Source organism: Calidris pugnax, unplaced genomic scaffold, assembly GCF_001431845.1.
Source record: "Calidris pugnax isolate Ruff unplaced genomic scaffold, ASM143184v1 scaffold225, whole genome shotgun sequence".
In the NCBI taxonomy this organism is placed as follows: domain Eukaryota; kingdom Metazoa; phylum Chordata; class Aves; order Charadriiformes; family Scolopacidae; genus Calidris; species Calidris pugnax.
The window spans coordinates 3805975-3825460 of NW_015091072.1; the positions used below are offsets into that span (position 1 = coordinate 3805975).

General features: G+C 43.8%; 2 protein-coding genes across 3 annotated transcripts in view; one reads left to right on the top strand and one right to left on the bottom strand.

Annotated features, from left to right (window-relative positions):
* Positions 1 to 783: 783 nt before the first annotated feature.
* LOC106896835 (chromodomain-helicase-DNA-binding protein 1-like) lies at positions 784 to 18954 on the bottom strand. Its single transcript, XM_014957094.1, has 16 exons — positions 18797 to 18954; positions 17636 to 17748; positions 16822 to 16928; positions 15437 to 15551; positions 13878 to 13909; positions 11642 to 11723; positions 10284 to 10446; positions 9789 to 9944; positions 8501 to 8593; positions 7952 to 8048; positions 6506 to 6579; positions 5301 to 5411; positions 3278 to 3392; positions 2352 to 2505; positions 1090 to 1255; positions 784 to 794 (listed from the first exon to the last, which is right to left on the bottom strand). The coding sequence occupies exons 1-16, from the start codon at positions 18891 to 18893 to the stop codon at positions 784 to 786; spliced, it is 1686 nt and encodes a 561-aa protein (XP_014812580.1). The 5' UTR covers positions 18894 to 18954.
* An 88-nt stretch (positions 18955 to 19042) lies between these two features.
* Positions 19043 to 19486, top strand: part of LOC106896890 (fatty acid amide hydrolase-like) — a 19847-nt gene continuing 19403 nt past the window's right edge. Inside the window, exons 1-2 of one of the 2 annotated variants that reach the window (XM_014957169.1) lie at positions 19043 to 19243; positions 19335 to 19391. In XM_014957169.1, coding sequence (XP_014812655.1) covers positions 19082 to 19243; positions 19335 to 19391 — 219 coding nt within the window. In that variant the 5' untranslated portion in view covers positions 19043 to 19081. The remainder of the gene's footprint in view (positions 19244 to 19334; positions 19392 to 19486) is intronic. The other variant, XM_014957168.1, reaches the window with a different exon arrangement.

The following is a 19486-nucleotide window of genomic DNA, read 5'->3' on the forward strand; positions in this document are numbered from 1 at the left end:
CAAAAACCACAAAAAAAACCCAACAAACCCCCCCCCCCCAAAACAAACCACAAAAACATACCACTAAACCATATTCCTGAGGACTGTGTCAACCCGTCTTTTGAACACCTCCAGGGATGGTGCCTCAACCACTTCCTTGGGCAAGGGAAGGGTTGCAGGCAACTCTTGTAAAGGGACAGCAAACTTTTGCTTTTGTGCTCCCAAACAGAATAAAAGCACAGAACACTGCAGCCTAAAGTTACTGCTTATCAGCTATTTTCCCAGTAACTATTACACAGTGTGGTACCACTGCTCTTACGTTAAGTTACCAACAGAAAATACCATTCTCCGCTAATTCTCAGCAAACAATTACTCGTTGCTGGCAACTGCTGTGAGACTGATAATACCTACCCTGCAGGGCCATGTTTCTGCTTCAGTCACAGATATGTATTTAAGTGCTGTGTACTCAAACAGAAATTCAGTCTCTCACCACCACACTAGAAGAGGGAAAGTAGCCTTAGAATTCATTCTCGTGTAGTACAGTGCTATGAAAAACTAACCATGATTGTGTGACATTTGGACTGTGTCCTGCTTTGGTCGAGTACTGAAGACAGAGTAGGTTTGTTCTAGTTACTTAGACTTCCATGACTCCGCGTTCCTTATGTCACACTTTGGAATTTTTTTAAGTCATTTTAAGTTGTGATTTTCACAGCCAATAATCTTTTGTTTGGAGATAAATACTAAACACCTGCTACACAGTCTTTCCTTAAGTTACCATTATAACTCTAAAACTGTAGATCTGTGTTAATGGTTCTCTGTGGGAAAAACAGCAAATATTTGAAGCACATGAAGGAATTCAGCTTTCCAGTCATCAAACTGGACAAGTATTGTTACTAATATCTTACAAATAGGTAATAAGGACACAAAAAGAAGAAAAAGATCAATAAAGGCTCAGAAATAAAGTTTGTGGATAGGCCACAAAGAAAATCCAAGTCACTCACTCAATTACAAGTCCACTTTTCTTCTTGTTGCCTGAAAAATGCCTGGGAAACCTCCTCTAAGAGTACCCAAGTGTCATACATTTCATAGATATTTAGATTCTTAACTTACTCTCTGTATCCTCCTCTTCACTCTCTTCTTTGTGTGGGAGCACAACATCCATTACCCACTTCCCTTCTTTTGTCTCTCCAAGGATGTTTTCCAGTTCCACATCCTGTATAGTACTCCCCTCAGAGGAGAGCAATTTATCCAAGCCAAATTTCAGGATTTCGCTCAGCTGTAACAAAGAGAAGGGGAAGTTCAGTATTAATATCTCCCAATTCCACACCAATCCCAGTATCTTGAGCTTCTCAGGATTAAACGCAAAGGCTGTACAATTGGAGAAATCTAAGCCTTAATGTTACCTGTCAGAACACTTATGCTTTAACATGCTCAGTTCTCCCAACACCTGATGGGACAGGTCCCTACAACATATCTCCCTCAATCATAACTCATCCAGACTTGAACAGTCATTTTTCTCTAGGGCTGAATGACAAAACAGCATTGTACTGATGGCATTCAAGCAGCTTGCTTCATAGCCAGAAAGACCAGGGATGGTTTTGCCCCCAACTCCTTTAAAACAAAAGCTTAAATACCACAAAAATCCATGGGGAGAAAAATATCAGCACGGAATTTCCTATGGGCTCAGTTCCACTTCTCCCATGGAAAATATAATTGCTGATACATGCTGGTGGGATGGGAAGGCGAGGCGGTGGGTGAAAGAATTCACTTATTTCAAACCTTTCCCAGGTTTAGCTGCATAGAGGGCATATTCCCCTAAATGTCACTCTGCTTGAGGTTTTCAACCCAAGTTTTCAGCACAAATGTCAGCTTTCAGATCAGAATTATAAATCATGCCCTGACTCCTGAGACACTACGTTTGCCGAGAGGTCAACAAAAGGTTGACCAAGTTTCAGACTAGAAACCAAAAGCTGACCAAGAACTTATCATCAGCGCTGCTTGGGAGAGAAAAGCACCGAAGACAAATAAGTTCTAGAAACAATGAGTCAGCTTCCACTTCAGACCTGTTATAATTAAAAATAAACAAGTAAAATTAGGAGAGGTTCTGCCTTCCTCTCTTCTCCAAAAAGAACACACCCTTTTTCAACAATAGATGTGCCTCAAAATTGTAAAAACTGTCATCAAACATCAGATCTTGTCTGGACCTGGGATGTTATTTTGGTTCCTAAGACATGCAAAAGCTGTCGTGTCAATGCACATCTCCTCCAGAACATCTATTTGGCTAGGTTCGTATCAGACATAAATACAGAAACTCTCTGGGACATTTCTAAAGATGTTACTGGAGTCAAGTTGAGGATATAGCTCTATTTTACCTGTAACTCCGCTGCTCCCTGAGGCTTGGGTGCTCCCAGAGCAAAGTGACCCCCTTCTACAATGGCATTTGTCAGCCGGAGCTTAGAGGCAGCTCTTCGGTAGATTATTTCTTCAATTGTATCTCGCCCAATCAAGCGGATAATTTTTACAGGCCTTGAAAAGTTGAAGAAATTCCTTATTATTTTCTTTTTTTTTTTGAGGTGCACTAAATCTGTTTCCTTGCACGGAGCACTACCCCCTCACCCACTCCTTTGATAGGGAAAAAAGGCAAGAACAAAATCAACAGTAACAATCAGCAGAAATGTAATGCTGGTACAATTGCTTCTTGACACAGGAGAAATGCGAAAGTGCAGACAAACTTCCAGATTCCCTCTCCTCCTCCAAATCAACAAAGCTCCCACCCTAGACACATGACAAGGACAAGACTACACGAGGCTGCAACAGAAAAACAAAGACATAAAATCCTCTCTGCTCTCCTTCTTTGACATTCAAGCTATTGTACTTTAACCCTCCATTGCCTATGAACAGGGGAAGCAAAACTGAGAGACCAAGAGAATCAGCAACCAAACCAGAAGTAGCAACATTTCTCACTTGTTCTGCCCAATCCGGTGAGCTCTTGCTATTGCTTGCAGGTCATTTTGTGGGTTAAAATCACTATCGGTGAAAATAACTGTATCTGCTGCTGTCAGGTTCATGCCAACTCCACCTACAAGCAAAGAAGGAGATCACAAAATACGTCACCAGCAGAAAATAAAGGAGAAGCTGGAGAATTTATGCTATGCAAGGCTCTGTAAGATCTGATCAACTGTATCTAATTCAATCCATCTCTCCACCCCAAACGTAAGTCTCACACAGCTCTAAAAAGATGGGTAAACTTTCCATTTCGAGAATCAGCAACCAAACCAGAAGTAGCAACATTTCTCACTTGTTCTGCCCAATCCGGTGAGCTCTTGCTATTGCTTGCAGGTCATTTTGTGGGTTAAAATCACTATCGGTGAAAATAACTGTATCTGCTGCTGTCAGGTTCATGCCAACTCCACCTACAAGCAAAGAAGGAGGTCAGAAAATACGTCACCAGCAGAAAATAAAGGAGAAGCTGGAGAATTTATGCTATGCAAGGCTCTGTAAGATCTGATCAACTGTATCTAATTCAATCCATCTCTCAACCTCAAATGTAAGTCTCACACGGCTCTAAAAAGATGGGTAAACTTTCCATTTCCACCTTCCAGCTTTCTGCAGCAGCCCAAAACCAAGCTGTACTATACAATGCAGTCAAAAAAGATAGGGTGCAAGTGAACCAATGCAAAGGGGACAGTTGTCAAGCTTTCTGCAGCAGCCCCAAACCAAGCTGTACTATGCAATGCAGTCAAAAAAGATAGGGTGCGAGTGAACCAATGCAAAGGGGACAGTTGTCAAGGCTGATGAACACAGACATACTCTTCTGCTGGCAGGCAGATTAACCCAGCAAGGACTGGCTTCACTGAGACTACAACAGACTACTACTACAACTTGGCTGCAGCACAGAAGCAACAGGTAACTACAGTGCTGAAACAGTGGAAAAAACCAGGCCCAACTATACAATAACCAGAGCCTAGGTATTTATATGACAAAGGTTTTGAGGTTAGAGTTTGGGCTCTTACGGAACAAAAAGGAAAAAAAATACAGTTAATTATATTGTTTTAAGGCTGATGAACACAGACATACTCTTCTGCTGGCAGGCAGATTAACCCAGCAAGGACTGGCTTCACTGAGACTACAACAGACTACTACTACAACTTGGCTGCAGCACAGAAGCAACAGGTAACTACAGTGCTGAAACAGTGGAAAAAACCAGGCCCAACTATACAATAACCAGAGCCTAGGTATTTATATGACAAAGGTTTTGAGGTTAGAGTTTGGGCTCTTACGGAAAAAAAAGGAAAAAAAATACAGTTAATTATATTGTTTTAATACCAACTGTCTACACACTGTAGCCTGCTGCTTTACACTTCTTCCAGCTCATGCCAAGCACCTCTTCACAGTAATCAGAACATCCCCGCAAGTGGAGACAGTCACGCACCTGAAAAACTCTATCCGCAACAGTGATGGAAATACTGCTAGCACACCCATTTCCAGCTGAATACAAAATGTTTTGGCCAGACACAGCAATGTGCAGTCATAAGTCTGGCTGCCATGGGCAGGGAGAGTTCAGGCACTGTCAGGAGAGACACGCTAATTCCTACCATCTAGCATTTGGCACTTATCTTCAGTCTCTCTACATATGGCCCTCAACGCCCTGCAGTATCATTGGAGACAGGCTCATCCAGGAAAGTCTGACCGGAAGCTGAAAGGAAAACTTAGTTCCAACTTGATGCAGTGGGGATCCCTCCTCTGGAGACAAGCCTGCCCCTGTGCTTGCTTGAATCCAGAGACAGGGAGGTTTGAAACTAGGTAGAAGACACAGATCTGCCTGAGGAGCTAAGAGGGGAAGAAGCACAGATAGCAGTCCCACGGCGTTCTTTGCCATTCTCAGGACAGTAAAAGGGTCTCATTTAAGTCTGCCAGATAGAGAGCATGTCCATGCTCAGCAAACCTGAGAAGCAGTTCCACCAGCTTACTGAAAGGAAGTCTGTTCCCGCCTAAAGTTTGGTGCTTGCAGAAATAAGATGCTAGTGAGACTCCTTAAGCTCAACCTGGCACAGGGACAGGCATTATGGGACTTGGAATAAAAAAAGTAACTCAAGTGGCTGCAATATGAAAAGTATCTTGGCATCAGCTGCCGAAAGGAAAGCACAGAAACCAGATGTCCTAGCTGAGAGACCCCAGTTCAGGATGTGACTTGTCTCCCTCAAAAATCCCCCACATGAACAGGCTCTGCAGGATTCAGAACTCCCTGAAATCTTGCCAGAGAGAGCAACAGATGACTGCAGAGGCAAGATGGGCTGTTTGTCTCTCCTTTCCTTACTTACCTGCTCTGGTGCTCAGCAGGAAGATGAAGACGGGCTGTTGACCAAAGTTCTTAATGGCAAGGTGTCTCTCTTCACCCCTAACAGAACCGTCCAGCCGCTCGTAGCTGTAGCCTTTTCAAACAAGGAACACGTATGTTTCTGAAATTCTGTCTATGCTCTTACCTCATTCTCTATTGTCTCACTGCTGTCCTGAATCTTTTTTACACCAGATCCTCCTGCCTTGATTCTCATTTTATTGCCTTCAACTCCTTCATCCTTTCCTAGTTAAACCTCGTATAAAGAGAAGTAGTGACCCTGACTTCCAGATGGAGTGTCGGCAAAGGGTAATTTAGCTGAGTCTGAAGCAGAGACTCAGCATTTAATTTACTGCTTGGAAACACAACAGGAAAATTCAGAGCCAAAGTATAAAAGAACGTTAGCTCACAGTCCCATTTCAGACTATGTTGTGCTGGCTGTTGGCCCCACAAAACAGGCCAACTACCATTGGATCCTCCATTTATGCAAAATCCCACAGCCTTGAATGTGTGCTTTCCTGTGAGCAAGCAGTATGGGATATGGCCCTACATTTGGCTTTATCCTGCATTATTAGTTGTCCAAAACCATAAACACCAAACAAAAGCCTCTTTCATGGGAAATCCTACGTAGGCATGGAGCCACATGGATTGAAACAAAAGAGAATGTCCCAAGAACACTTTGGTAACCTTGCCAAAAATGGTCTGATCCAACCTGCCCTCGCAGACATTTTGGGGCCCCACTGCCAACAACTGTTTTAGTCAAAAATTAATTTCCTGGTATGAATGTGGCCCAACTTGCATTTCGTGCTGGACAAACTCAATCTAGAGCAAGCCTACTGCCTTCTGTTCAATTACTTCAGGACTCAGGGTACATAACTGAACACAAGTATATATGAAACATTGCTACCTGCCATTTATTAACTCCATTTTATCAAGGAATCAAAGCTGAAACTGCTTTGAAGAACAATATTGAAGAGCCAGTTCATTTCAGTCTGGTCATAGCACAGTAAAGAGCTGAACTCGATACCCTCCAACACAAAGTACCACTCCAACAGTATGGTTTCTATCTACTAAGAAGCAGTAAATCCCCATCCCTTCTCCAGCCCAAGCAGATCAACCAAAATCAGAAGAACAATATACAGATGAGATCATTAGGATAAGCCCTCTGCTACCAAAGAATGCAGAACGTACCTCTATAGTCCATGTAGTCTTGCAGGATATCAAGCAGTTGAGTCATCTGAGAGAAGAGCAAGACACGGTGGCCACTGGAAGAAGAACGTGAGACACCATGAGCCTCAACATACTGTGACAGCATTTCACACGGTGGTAGAGGGGTTACAATAGGTTAACCAGTCCCTGCTACACAGCAAGACCTCATCACCTCTATGCACTAAACCTCACAGTGTCACAGCTCATTCCCTCACATTTTCAGCCCCAGATCCAGATGCAACCAGTCAGCTACATCTGCCATCATCAGTTGCCATGCCCAGAGCCTGATGTCACAGAGATGTGACAAGGCTCTGGCACAGCTCTGCTGCTGGCTGGATGCAGCCCGGTGAGGATCCAAAGGAGCCTGTCTAGAAGGATACTCACGAGGTCTCCCTCACCACATGACCTGGCACACCAGACTGCTCTCAAATCACAAACTACAAAGCATGTTAAATGCTGCAACAATGTAGTATCAGCATCTCTGTGACAATTGAGTATTTCCTGCTCCAGCAAATGACCCTCAAAGATTAAACTCTGCCTACAACTGTATATAAGTGAGAAATGGGCTCTCCTCCCTCCCAGCTATAGGCCTCAGTGCTCTGTTAAAATCAGACTTCACTGTAGAGCAGAACACAGGCATTTTCAAGTCCAGAATTTGCACAAATCTGGTCTTATGGCAAAGACATTCAAGGAACGGTGCTATACAGCAGAAGGACAAAGACCTCCATAACCACATCAGAACTTCCCAACGTCTGCTGAAGCTCTGTCCTTTGGAAGTAGTCAAAGGGAAATCACAGCCCAATTAAGAGATACGGCAGAATTTGTGTCACGTGGAGGTGCTGCTTCACAGACTGCACAAGAATACAAACTGCAGTTTGATTTGCCTCCCATCTGAGAGATGGAGGGAAATACCCAAGGTTCTGAAGTCACTAAAGCTCAACACAAGGAGTTCCAAATGCCATTCCCAAAGCTGAAGTTCCAGCTTTGGTTCAGTCAAATTTCTTTGTCACATTTTCTATGCATTCTGCCTCCTGGGCTAGCACAGGCATGGGAGCACAAAGGAACTCAACAGACGCACTGGAAGCTGTTCTCAGGAAATCCAAGGTCAGACCAGATGTGCTGCATACCATGTCAAATGGTTATTCTCCCGGGTTCCCAAATATGGCAAATACGAGAACATGTGACAGAGCTAATGAAGTAATTTGAAAAACATTTAAAGGCAATCTACAAAAATCTACCATCTCTAATGCAGCTCCTTATATTGAAATGTCTTCTTTAGTAGTCAGTAATGTGCAATAAATAGGACAGTGCTCGTGTTGTGATGAATATCTGCACAATCTATAGCTAAATAAGGCACTTTACCTTCCAAGTTTATCCCTTCTCTCTATGCCAACCCTACTCTATCTTCCTCACCCCAACATGACGTACCCAGCATACAAGAATGAAAGGAGTTTATCCAACAAGCACAGCTTGCCACTGGCTTCAACAATATGATCTCCAATCTCAAAGGGTTCTGGCTCAACACCTGGAACAGAAAGGAGTTTCAGAAGCAGACCTAGTACTATGCAAGTAACAACTCAGTGGTCAACCTCAGAGTGTCTGCGCTGCCAACTATTGCCAAGCAGACTCCTATGATGCTTGCTTGAGAAGTGATGGTCCTTCTCTGTCTCTAAAGAACAACCTCAGTAGTTCACAAAGCACTGTGATTTCATTGTTTAGGTGAGAGAAGACACACAAGCAGAGAGCCGCAGTGAGAAACTCAGGCTTCACAGAGTCCTCTACTTTATTCCTCATTGTTGATGAGCTGTCATATGTTGGAACCGGTCACAAACTCACAGCTGCTACTGATCCAAGCACAACATCGTATATTACTTGCTTCTGTTAAGCATGACATTGCCAAGCAATAATAGAAAACCACTGTGTAAATCAAGAAATTTACCTTTTTATACTTCAAGAGGGAGAACAGCGCTTTCTTACCATTGAAGAGGTACGGGTGGGCAACACACTTTCGAAGCTGAATCAAGACATTCTGAAGTGTAACCTTCCTTCCTGTTTCACTTTCAAATGCGTCTGGAACAAAGAGCACAGAAAAGGAACTGAGCAGAAAAGCCCATGCTCCATCAACGGGCATGACTGGGAATGTCTGGGTACAGAACACCGCTCTGCGGTGCTTCAGCACTGGAGTATCTCCCTCTGCATATCACTTCTGCATTTGAATTTCCATCACAAGACTAATACATCTGTTTTTGTGGACCAAACAAAATTTTCCTTACATTTTTTTGACGAACCTCTAGAAATAAACCCTGAAGAAAACTATACTGCCTTGTTAAACTCCCTGGAAGTTTCTGGATTACCTGGAAAGGGTCACTGTCATTTTTCTAAGAGTGAACTATAGATCTAGAAATCATCAAAAATAGTGAAAGAAATTTGGTGCTGTTCATTGAATTTTGCAACAACAACAAAAAAAAAGTAATACAGCACAGTCACGATCTCCAGGGCAACCAGGAAGTTAAGAAGGGTTGCATTTTTCTGAAGAGATAAAGAAAATACGTGCACATATACTGATTTTAGAAGGTTCAGATTGCCAGCTGATGTTCATGCAAAGTGCTAGCACTAGAAGAACAAAGGGTCCCCAGCCCCCCAGTTTTACTTTCCCTACAACACATTAAGGACTGGCAAGACAGATGATGTGGTTTGCACAGATGGAAAAAAGAAATTCAGAGAGAAGCAAATACTTTCTCTCTCATACCCCATGATGCTTTGTAACAGTTCATACATGAAGTGACAAAGAGTGAGCTATTACGGTAACACTCCGTGGCTGCATTGGTTATATGGCTCTGTGGTTTCCTAAGAAACTCGTATCTACATCCACACTTTATGGCATCTGTGCTACTACTGGAAAATTTGTAGAGGTCCACGTGTCCAAAATTTCCTGTACCTCCCTTTTGTCTGGACATAAAAACATGGGAAGGGGGAAGCTTACCTCATGATAAGCATTTTTAATTCCAGGCCGGCCCAAAGCAGAATCCTGAAGCTGACCCTCCCTGGCACTACAACACTCAGCTCTAAATCCATTTGTCTCTTATTTTTGTCACAAGCTAAAACCACAAATCAAGCAGCTGAAAGCACTGAATTTGACATGTTTATTCTATGCATATCCTGCAGGCCAAAGTATCTTCTGCTTCACTACAACAGAGCACAGATTTACAAAAGGAATTGATTTTGTTTTTAAAATTAGCTGATAGGATTCAGAACCCTCAGTTACCTAGATCTTTCATCAAAATGGCCTTGTAGTACTTTCTCTGCAGAGCTGACATTCCATGGTATAGAACCACTTCCACCTTCTTTGGCAGCTCTGCAGCCACCTCAGATTTGACTCTTCGAAGCAAAAATGGCTGCAGAAGACTGTGCAGTTCTTTGGCTATGCAGAGGCAGGGGAAAAAAATAGGAGATTACTGCATAAAATATAAGGAATTTGTACAGTAACTTCATAGCTGTATTTTAAAAATAAATAAGGAACCTTACATCTATTAGTGAGATGATTCAAGCACAATTTTACACACAGAGAAACTAAAATATAGCTGCGTACCTGAAATACTTAAGAGCTACATTAAGGTAAGTAATAACTACTTTTAGTGTCCTTGTTTTAAAGCTAGTCAGCATTAAAAGAAGGCAAATAAAGAGGACACAACATGCCTGTCTCCTAGTCAAGATAACAACAGCTCATTCTGACTGGAGTACAATATTACTTCTTAGTTACCTGGCTCACTCTCCTTTTCAATCGCTTGGTAATAGTCAACAAACTCTTTTGCTTGTTCCCTAGGAAAGATGACAGGTTCAACAAGGCTGAGTAAGGAGTACAGTTCCTGGAGGCTGTTCTGAATTGGAGTGCCTGTGAGCAGCAGGCTGAAGCCTACTGAGAACTGAAAGAACCAGCAACAAAACAAGATTAATTAGGAGCAAATATCTGGAATGAAAAGTTACTTAATATACAACTCCACCCACACCACTCTTTAGCTTAACTTAAAGATGACAGGTGGCACAGAACTGCCTGCAGAACGCTGCAAATGTCTGCCAAAACCACTCAACATAAGGTATGGTGTAACAGTCAAATAGCTCCACCAAACTGATTAGGATGGCACCAATGCAAGGAAGCCAGTGTAAACAAAATGAGAACAAAGTGCAAAACCAACACCATTAAAATTCTCAGATCCACACACTCTACAATCCTGTGTACTCAATGTTGGGTAACGACAGATGATTGGAAAATGCTGTTGGAATAGGATAGTCGCAGTGAAATAAAACTGCAAAAGATTATGTTCCATTTCTATTTGCTGGCTAACTCTGACAACAACGTTATCTGGTCCACATTGCTTACAGTAATCCATGTCAGGAGACCTAGGGAATATGCTTACCTTTGAAAAAAATACAATTTCCTCTCAAGTTTGGTAATAGAAAATACTTTAGGAGCAGACCTAAGGTGAATCATGCTTATTTCTTTGCGACTACAACCAAAGCTCCTGAAATACAGGCATCATGGGCAATATGTTAGTTCAACGTTGCTGATGCCAGCCCTGACCTAATGCCATGTTCCACTGCCATGACAAGAAGGGCAGCCTTCACTCAGGCATTCATCGTACTCTGGCAGGGTGCTTTGGAAGCTGGAGCAAACCTACTCATTTCAATAAACAAAGGTGGCTCCATTAAATGGGGCAATGGAAGACAGTAGTTCATGACTTGAGGTCCCATGGATGTAGTCTCTTGTTGCTTTATATTGTCTTAGGTCAGCCAGACGTCTACTTCAGTAGCATAGCTGTGGTTCAGCGCTATGTCTGGCTGCTTTACATTTTTAACTCTCTCAAATTGCTCCAATGTGTCAAGCCCAAACACAAGTCAGAATGAGAGATAAGCTCCAAATACTGCCCATTTCCATGCAAAGCCAACAAGATAGGCCTTTATTTGCCTGCTACTAAATATAGCAATCTGCTCACCAACTCTGATGGAAACTGATTGCATCCCACAGCTTAATAAATACTCAGAGTAACAAACAGAGAATCTGTAGGTTATACCAAAGAGGAAAATATCTTTACATACTGGAAGACAGATGAGTTATTTTACCTCAGAAAGCGTCTTGTAAAGCAGAGAACTTTGATTTTTCAGTCTGTGAGCTTCGTCTACAACCAAGGCAGCCCAGTTAAAGCTAAACAAACACAAAACAGCATCTTTAGTTAGGAGCTGACAGTTCTTCTCAATACAAAAAGACTGAAAAAAGTGATGATTCTGCTTGGCTGAACTTGAGATGCTCCCACTGCATGAACAACAAACAAACATTGCAAGTGGGGTGGGAGAAATTCACAAGTTCTGTATTTCAGGAGCTTCAACAGTTTCTTAACTATAGCCTGGATGAGTTTCTCTAAAATCAAAACTAAGTAAATTCACTTCATTTTGTTGCTTCTCTCTCCCTCCCCATTACAATGGGGAAAATGACATAAGCACAAGTTAGTCAAACATTCAAGAAGGTCTATGATTTGGAAAGAGACACTTGAAACTAGGCCGTGGCACCTGTGCAAAAACCCATCAGCTATCAGGAGGCAGTGACAGCAGAGTGGTTACAAGGCTTTTGCACATCATCCAGCACAGGAGCTTCGACTTATTCTAGGTTCGTACAGCTATATACAGTGTCTCCTCAAGCAAGCTGCAGAATCACTGGTGATCTAGTAGATCCTCTAGGCTTCATACAAACTCTGGATCTTTCCAGCCCTCAGTGTTTGTGTCTGCTTATCACTAGGGTTTCAGCTCTTACATCACAGAGTGATTTCCACACAGTCAAGCCTGGCTGATGGGTAGGCAGGGAAGGGAAAGCGGCTTTTCTTACCCACATGCTTCTCTTCCCAGTAGAATACAAGGGCTTGAGTCACAGCTACCTACATTCTCCCCACATCCTCTCTGTTTGCCTTCATTCCCCTCTTCCCTATTTAAGAGAGGGAAGACTGTCCTGACATTGCCAGGACAGTCAAACGTCATTATTCTTATTCCACAGGCTCAGCAACCGAATTGCAGGGGGGACACTGCAATGAAGAGCATTGCAGAAGCTCATGTGCACAGCAGAGTCTGATGTCTCATGCACTACATTAGAGCAGGGCTCTAGCTCAACTCATTTGTGAGTTTGTAAGAAGAGCTGGCGGTGGGACATCTGATAACTCTGACCCACCTTTACAAAGTGCTGCAAGTGCTCCTACACAGGACAAATGTGCAAATTATTAGCAACCACTTTTTTTTCAGGAAGACTAGAGGGCAAAAAAACCCCAAACTTGAGTGACATGGCTTTGATGTTATGGGCTAACCTTGGAAAGAGGAAACTGCACTGGAGTTGACATTTCTGTAATACTAAGGCTAGTTACTTGCTTTCCCTGGGTACTAAATAGCCCAACTAAACTGCACAATAAACAGAATCAAATGTAGCAGTGCAGTATATGATATGGAATGTAAGGACAGTATGGCCATGGCTACCTTTCCTCAGGCCTGGCTTCTACCATGATGTGTTCATCCAGCACAACTTGCTGTTTCCAGCACTGGCCAAGGGCAGGTGCTTTGCTGAACAGGTTGCCCATAGGAGGCCTGACTAATTCTGGGAGATCCAAAATTGTGTCAGTAGGGGCCACTGGGTTTCTGTTCCTACAAAAGATCCTGAGCCACTCGTGATAATCTGGCTGACCCCAGAATTTGTCACAGCACTTATCAATATTGTAAGGCTTTCATGCTATTACTAAAAAATACAAAAATTCCTTCCCATTTCAAGTGCAGGCTTCTGTAAAATCCTGCAGGACCATGACAATACTTCCTACAGGGTGAATTTCAGCTATATAATCAGTCTTGCTAGAAAGCATAATGCTCCAGAACCCCTCCACCGCTCTGACTGGTGGCAAGAGGCAATAAACTTCAGGATACGGTATTAGCACATGATTACCATAGCATAATGCAAGTGAATTTCAGCAAATTTTGCACCTAATGATCTCATAAGAACCTTTATAATCTGAAGTTCTTGAAGATCTCCTCTGTTCTAATTTTCAGTCTTCTAGACTGGTATTTAGTGTACTGCTATAAGCCACTATGCATCATATTATTTTGAGCTAACTGGCTTGAAAACTGTTGTTGGGGAAGTTCACTTACATCTTAGCTGACATTAAAGATTCTTCACTGAAAGCTGGTAAAGCCAAAGCTCTAATCACAAGCAAAGAACATCCTTGGCTCTTGTGAAATAAGCATGGGATTTCATGCACACACAAACATACACTTAAGAAATAACTGTCAGATGTGCAGAATTAAGATTTGAAAAAATTAAAACCAGACTCACAACTTTAGAAACGCCGCATCTTTCAGACAAATCTGCAATGAAAAGAAATGAACTGTGATTTATGACTTAATACACCAGTTAAGAAACAGAACATCTTTTTGTCTACTTGCAAACTATGGTGGAATGGGGGAGACTGGAATGAAGCCACTTAACACCCAAGGAACGTAACGTGACAGCCATTGTAACCACAAACTGTTGTGATCCTACATTTTAACTCGTCTAGCAAAACAGTAGAACTGCAGTAGAACTTTAGAGAATTAATGGAAATTTACACACACCATGAATGCTTTTGAGCTCTGTAGAAGTTTTTCATACCTTTCTCACTCACTAAGAAATACCATGCACCTTCAGTATCACAATCTTTTTCACTCTAACCAATCATACGCTTCAGTGGATTGATCTGAGCCATTACAATGACCTGACAGTATTCTAAAGTGTAGACTTCGCTTGCCCAATTTCAGGTTCAGAGGGAGAGATATCAGGTCGCTCAAGAGAATGTCTTAAAAAGCACAGCATTTTATCATCAAAAGCAACAGAGACAAGAAAAATCCTAGCTCCGTGAATATTTTGATACAGTTGGTTGCTGCCTTTGACTTGCTTCAGTGTGAGCACCTCCATTTATCACATTCAGGATGAGGGTTATCACTGCTACCCACTCCCACTTGCACAACATGGAAAAAGATTCAGTGGACCTGAATGGTGAGCACAGGTCCCCCAGCTCCCAAAAGGAAGAGACCTTAAAATATGTGAAGAGAGGGAAAGCAAAAGGGCAAAGAGAAAGGGAGATCGGAAGGGAAATAAAAAAAAAAGGAGCAGTAAGAGATGTTTTTAATCTAATTTCATGCAGTTGTGTTTGTTAAGAGATTGTTAAAATAAAATCAAAGTCGTGAAATGAACTAATACCTGAGTGGGACTGACTCAGAAAAATAAGGGCTTTTTCCCACTCCAAACAATTAAGCACCAGACCATGAAAAGTCCAAAGCAGTGATCAAGGAAACAACCCTATTCTGGTTTGGTTCCATTTACAACAGGACAGGACCTTCTCAGGAGAGCTATGATTAGATTCAGCCCAAAGTCCTATCAATTATAACAGGAACCTCACTGTTTTGCAGTCCAGGAATGAGAGTTTTGTCTGAGGAGGGCATGCTGAGGAGGGCACAAAAAAGGCAAACTCTAAGTGTTCTTGCATTGCCCAATTAATAGAATCTTAACAAGCATCACACATGTACACTTCTATTAGATGTTAAAGGTCTGGAAGGCACCATACAAAGACAATGCAGATACCATTCAGCATTAGTTAAGGATGGACACGTGTCTGTTTTCTTTCCTCAAGGTGTGATACAGCTATGTGGTAAAACTGGGGTTAAAGTAGATTATCTGAGGGACACAAAAACTTGCAGCAACCTAGATCAGCTTGTGGAATGGGTTACAGACTAGAAAACCACTGAGAAAGGTCAGACACGAATGCAGAGGACAAGGCATGAGCTGGGTGGTACAGGGGAATGGAAAGGCAAGAAAAAACTTGAGCCCTCCTTTCAAGTGACAAAGCCATTACATACCTCGTATGTTGTCAGGACCGCATGGAAGTGAGATTGTTCTTTCAGGTTCTGCTGCAGTTTGGGTCGTTCCTCCTTGCTGCCTACGTATGTCACAAAGGAAAGACCTGGAGCAAATCTGTTGGCAAGAGAAAAACAGAGCAAAAACAGTGAGCCAAGCTAAGTCTTTCATGTGTTTAAGACCCTCAACCCCCTTACCAAACATAGCTACTGAACAGGTAATGAGAACCTCCTGTCCAAACACCCTAACCTCCTGTGAGATGTGGCTGGATCTCAGCTTTTGAATCTAAATTCTTCCTGACTAATTTGCATCTCAGGTTGGTACCTCAACTGCCGGTTCTGGTCTGGACAAGTCCCAAATAAACTGTCTTCTCCTAGGTCTCAAAGTTCAAGGCAGATGATTAAAAACCAGTCTCATGGCCCATTTGTTATTCTAAACTGAAATAGCTCATGAGAAGCAGGTGAATGAATACAGTTTGCCTAGCTGGGGCCAAAGAAATGGCCTAAATCATGCTAAAATAAAGGGAATGTCTACAGCAAACAGGTCTGAGTCAGGGCCTCAAAAATCTATCCTCTTAGTCAAAAAGCAGATAAAACCAGTTCACGGAGGAAGAGTTGGGGCCATAAAATTTTTCCTCATTTAATCCCACTGATATTTGGCTAATGGTCCTCCTGGATAGCTGTTCACTGCTGATCAGTGAAGGGACGTGCTTTGCCTCAACTATTCCAACTGCAAGTCTATCCAAACCAGGCCAGCTCACTTCAGAATATAACCTGGATGACTTCAGATGCTGAGGGACAGCATCGCCTGGTAGTCACACAGACAGACTTCTGTTCCAATTTTTAACTCTGTGCCCTTCCTCTTAAAAGGAATCCTTGGGCTCCAGCTCAAAAATGTATGAATTCTGGGCGTAGCAAATGTGCCATCAGCAGAGTCATTGCACACCACTGAAGTTGGGTTGCATGCAGAGATGTAATGTATTTTGCATGCACATGTGAGCATGCCAAGAAAGATGCTATTCAACTTGGGTCTTACCTTTCATCATACAGAATCCTGGGTGTCTTCAGCAGATTTTGCCTAAGAGAGGCTGAGCACGGAGGGTTACAAATCAATAAGAAGTAAGGAGATAGTGGGGGCATTTGGGCTGAAACTCAGCCAATACTAGAAGTTTGATTAATTCATGTATACTGCAGCATTCTAAAGACTAGTCTAAAGACTACACGTTAACTGCAAGTGGTGTTTGCGTTGATTTGTTGTTTTGGTAGCTTCGTTTTTTCACTTTTCTTCCTTTTCAAAGGAAGAAAACTGTTGGACTGAGACCATTTGAAGAGAATCTTTGTAACTTGCTGTGCAAGAATATGATGAGCCAGACAACTGTTAAACTTACCGCTCCAGTTCCTCCTTCCAGTTGCTCAGAACCGAGAGAGGACAAAGTATCAGAAATTTCTCTTTGTTTGTTACTTCTTTTGTCAAGTAAAGTAGTAGAGAAATAGTCTAGAAGGCAAGGAAAATATTATGGTTTTTTTATAATAACAAAAGAGTTAAACCCAATAGCCTGAACCCCCATAAACTGTCTCCCTCCTGAGCTTTATAGCTGGTTCCCATAGGTTCTCTAGCACAAAGAAGAGCTAAGGGAATGTCAAGTGAGATCCACCATCAATGACAAAAAAGCTTAGATTCCAGAACATGACCTCGAAATCTGGAGAACCTTTCCAAAGACCTTTCTCCATAGTGACGAAAAAGAAGATCTACCATACATCACTTTCTAAAACTGAAAGTCATTTAAAAATTTGCGAAGAATAAAAAAGCAGCACTGAAAAATTGACACCTGTAAATTTTAATCCATGTGTTGACAAACCCAAAAATCATTTTGATGCAGGTGCATCCTCCTCTCCTGTGTATTGTCCCTTCAACTCTGTGCACTATGAATTAACCACACATTCAGATGTCTGTGTGAAATGACGACTCATCTTTTTACAAAACCCTGAAACCTTTCTGGAGTGTCACTCAGGACCTCAGGACCTAATAGGGATTTTAAGTGATTAAGGAATGAAAGAAACAACGAGCTCTCCCTTTTGAGTACAGACTTCAGGATGGGGCTGCTTAACTAACCAATTATCAGGGTGATTTTCTTTTCATTCTGCAGAAACATTGGCCTAAAGTAGGCAAAGGTCATTTTCCAGAAGAAGACCGCAACACACCTGACACGTCTTCCCAAGACCCATCTCATCGCCCAGGATACAGCCGTGCTGGACTTTGTAGCATTGCACCATCCATTTTACACCTTCTACTTGATAGGGACGAAGCTTAATGCCTGGGAATAAAAGCAATTTGTTATGTTTGCATAGTCCTCCAATACACTCCATACACAGTGCACCTTGAAGCCACCAGAAACAGGTCCTGGACAACCAGGCCTACCCAAACAACTGCCTTGCAAGAAAAGCACAGCAGTTTTCAGCAGAAGCTGTTTTACTTTGCTAGAAAGTAGAGATGCTAATGTTACAGCAAATCTATTAACTTAAACCATATTCAGGAACTTGTACACACAAAAACGCTCTAAGCCATTACAAAGGCCTAGACATTGATCTGATAATTAAGCCATTACTTTGCATTTGTAAAAGACAGCTTGATTTTAAGCTGTGCCTACTTTTTAAAATATCTAAGTACTACATCCAGGGAGATGCTTTATGCTACTGGGAATGTCTGCAAGACTCTACCATTGTATAATAATCATTTCTCACCAAGATGAGAATGGTTTAGGTTGGAAGAGACCTTAAAGATCATCAAGTTCCAAGCCCCCCTGCCATGGGCAGGGACACCTCCACTAGAGCAGGTTGCTCAAAGCCCCATCCAGCCTGGTCTTAAACACCTCCAGGGATGGGGCATCCACAGCTTCTCTGGGCAACTTGTCCCAGTGCCTCACCATCTTCAGAGTAAAGAATTTCTTCCTGATCTCTGATCTAAATCTGCCCTCTTCCAGTTTGAAGCCATTACCCTCTGTCCTATCACTACATACCCTTGTAAAAAAAGTCTCCAGCTTCCTTGTAGCCCCCCTTCAGATACTGGAAAGCTGCTATAACCCAGCACCAGATGCCAAAATGAACACAAAACAAGTCAAGGAGGAGCTCTTAAGATCTTTTCCCTGTACCTGGGCTGGAGTGCTGCGTACTGTTCATAAGCCACATATATTTTTACACCTTTATTTACCTCAAGCCCGGGGGCTTGAGGTTAACACAGAGGCGACCACAACCTCTCCGCCGCCCCCTCACAGAAACCCCCCCAGGCGCCTCACCGCTCCCTCACCGCCCCTTCCCCCGGGCACCCCCCGGGGCCTGGCCGGCTACCGGCGGTGTCCCGCTGACCTGTCAGACCCCACCGGTAAACGTCGGCCTCCTCCGGGCCCGGACTGCCCCCCCGGCCACCGGCGGCACGGCCAAGTGCCTGGTAGAAGCGGGACATGGCGTGCGGCGGGGGAGGCCCCAGGTTTACCAGGCACCGGGCGGCCACCGCGCGGCTCCCGCCGTTCCTCTCTCGGCTCCCGGCGGGGGCGCAGGCGCCCGCGGTGGCAAGGCGGGGCCAGGCCCGAGCACCGCCCCGACCTCGGGAGGGCTCACCGCCGCCCGCCGGGCTGAGGGGAAGAGAGGGAGATGGCGTCGCCGTTGCTGCTGTTCCTCCTCTCGCTGCTGCTGCCGGCCGCCGCTTTCTACCTGTGCTGCGTGCGGCGGCACACCGGCAGCGCCGGGGCCGTGCTGCGCCGCCGGGAGCCCGGCCGGGCCGAGAAGCGGGGCCGCAGCCCGCCGCGGGACGCCGTGAGTGCCGGGGAGGGAGGCGGGAGGGCGGCCGGGCGGCGGGGGGGAGCAGAGCAGAGCCCGGCGTTCACCTGTCGCCTCCTCTCCGCAGTGGGCACCGCGGCTGTGCGGCTCCGGACTGCGCCTCTTCGTCCATGTGGCCAACACGGTGAGTCCCGGCGAGGGGCCGCCCCCCCGGCCGGCACCGGGGCTGCCTGGTGTAAACAAGGCAGTAAAACCCGGGGTGGCTGGGGGAAACCGGCC

Bases quoted from the DNA above. Each gene is read 5' to 3' on its own strand.
- LOC106896835 (XM_014957094.1), bottom strand. From the start codon at position 18,893: ATGTCCCGCTTCTACCAGGCACTTGGCCGTGCCGCCGGTGGCCGGGGG. The intron at 3,393-5,300 runs GTAAGTAAGGAA...CTTTGCTTGTAG, and splicing joins CCTGCTGAGCACCAGAGCAG to GTGGAGTTGGCATGAACCTG. The intron at 2,506-3,277 runs GTGAGAAATGTT...CAACTTTTCAAG, and splicing joins CACCGGATTGGGCAGAACAA to GCCTGTAAAAATTATCCGCT.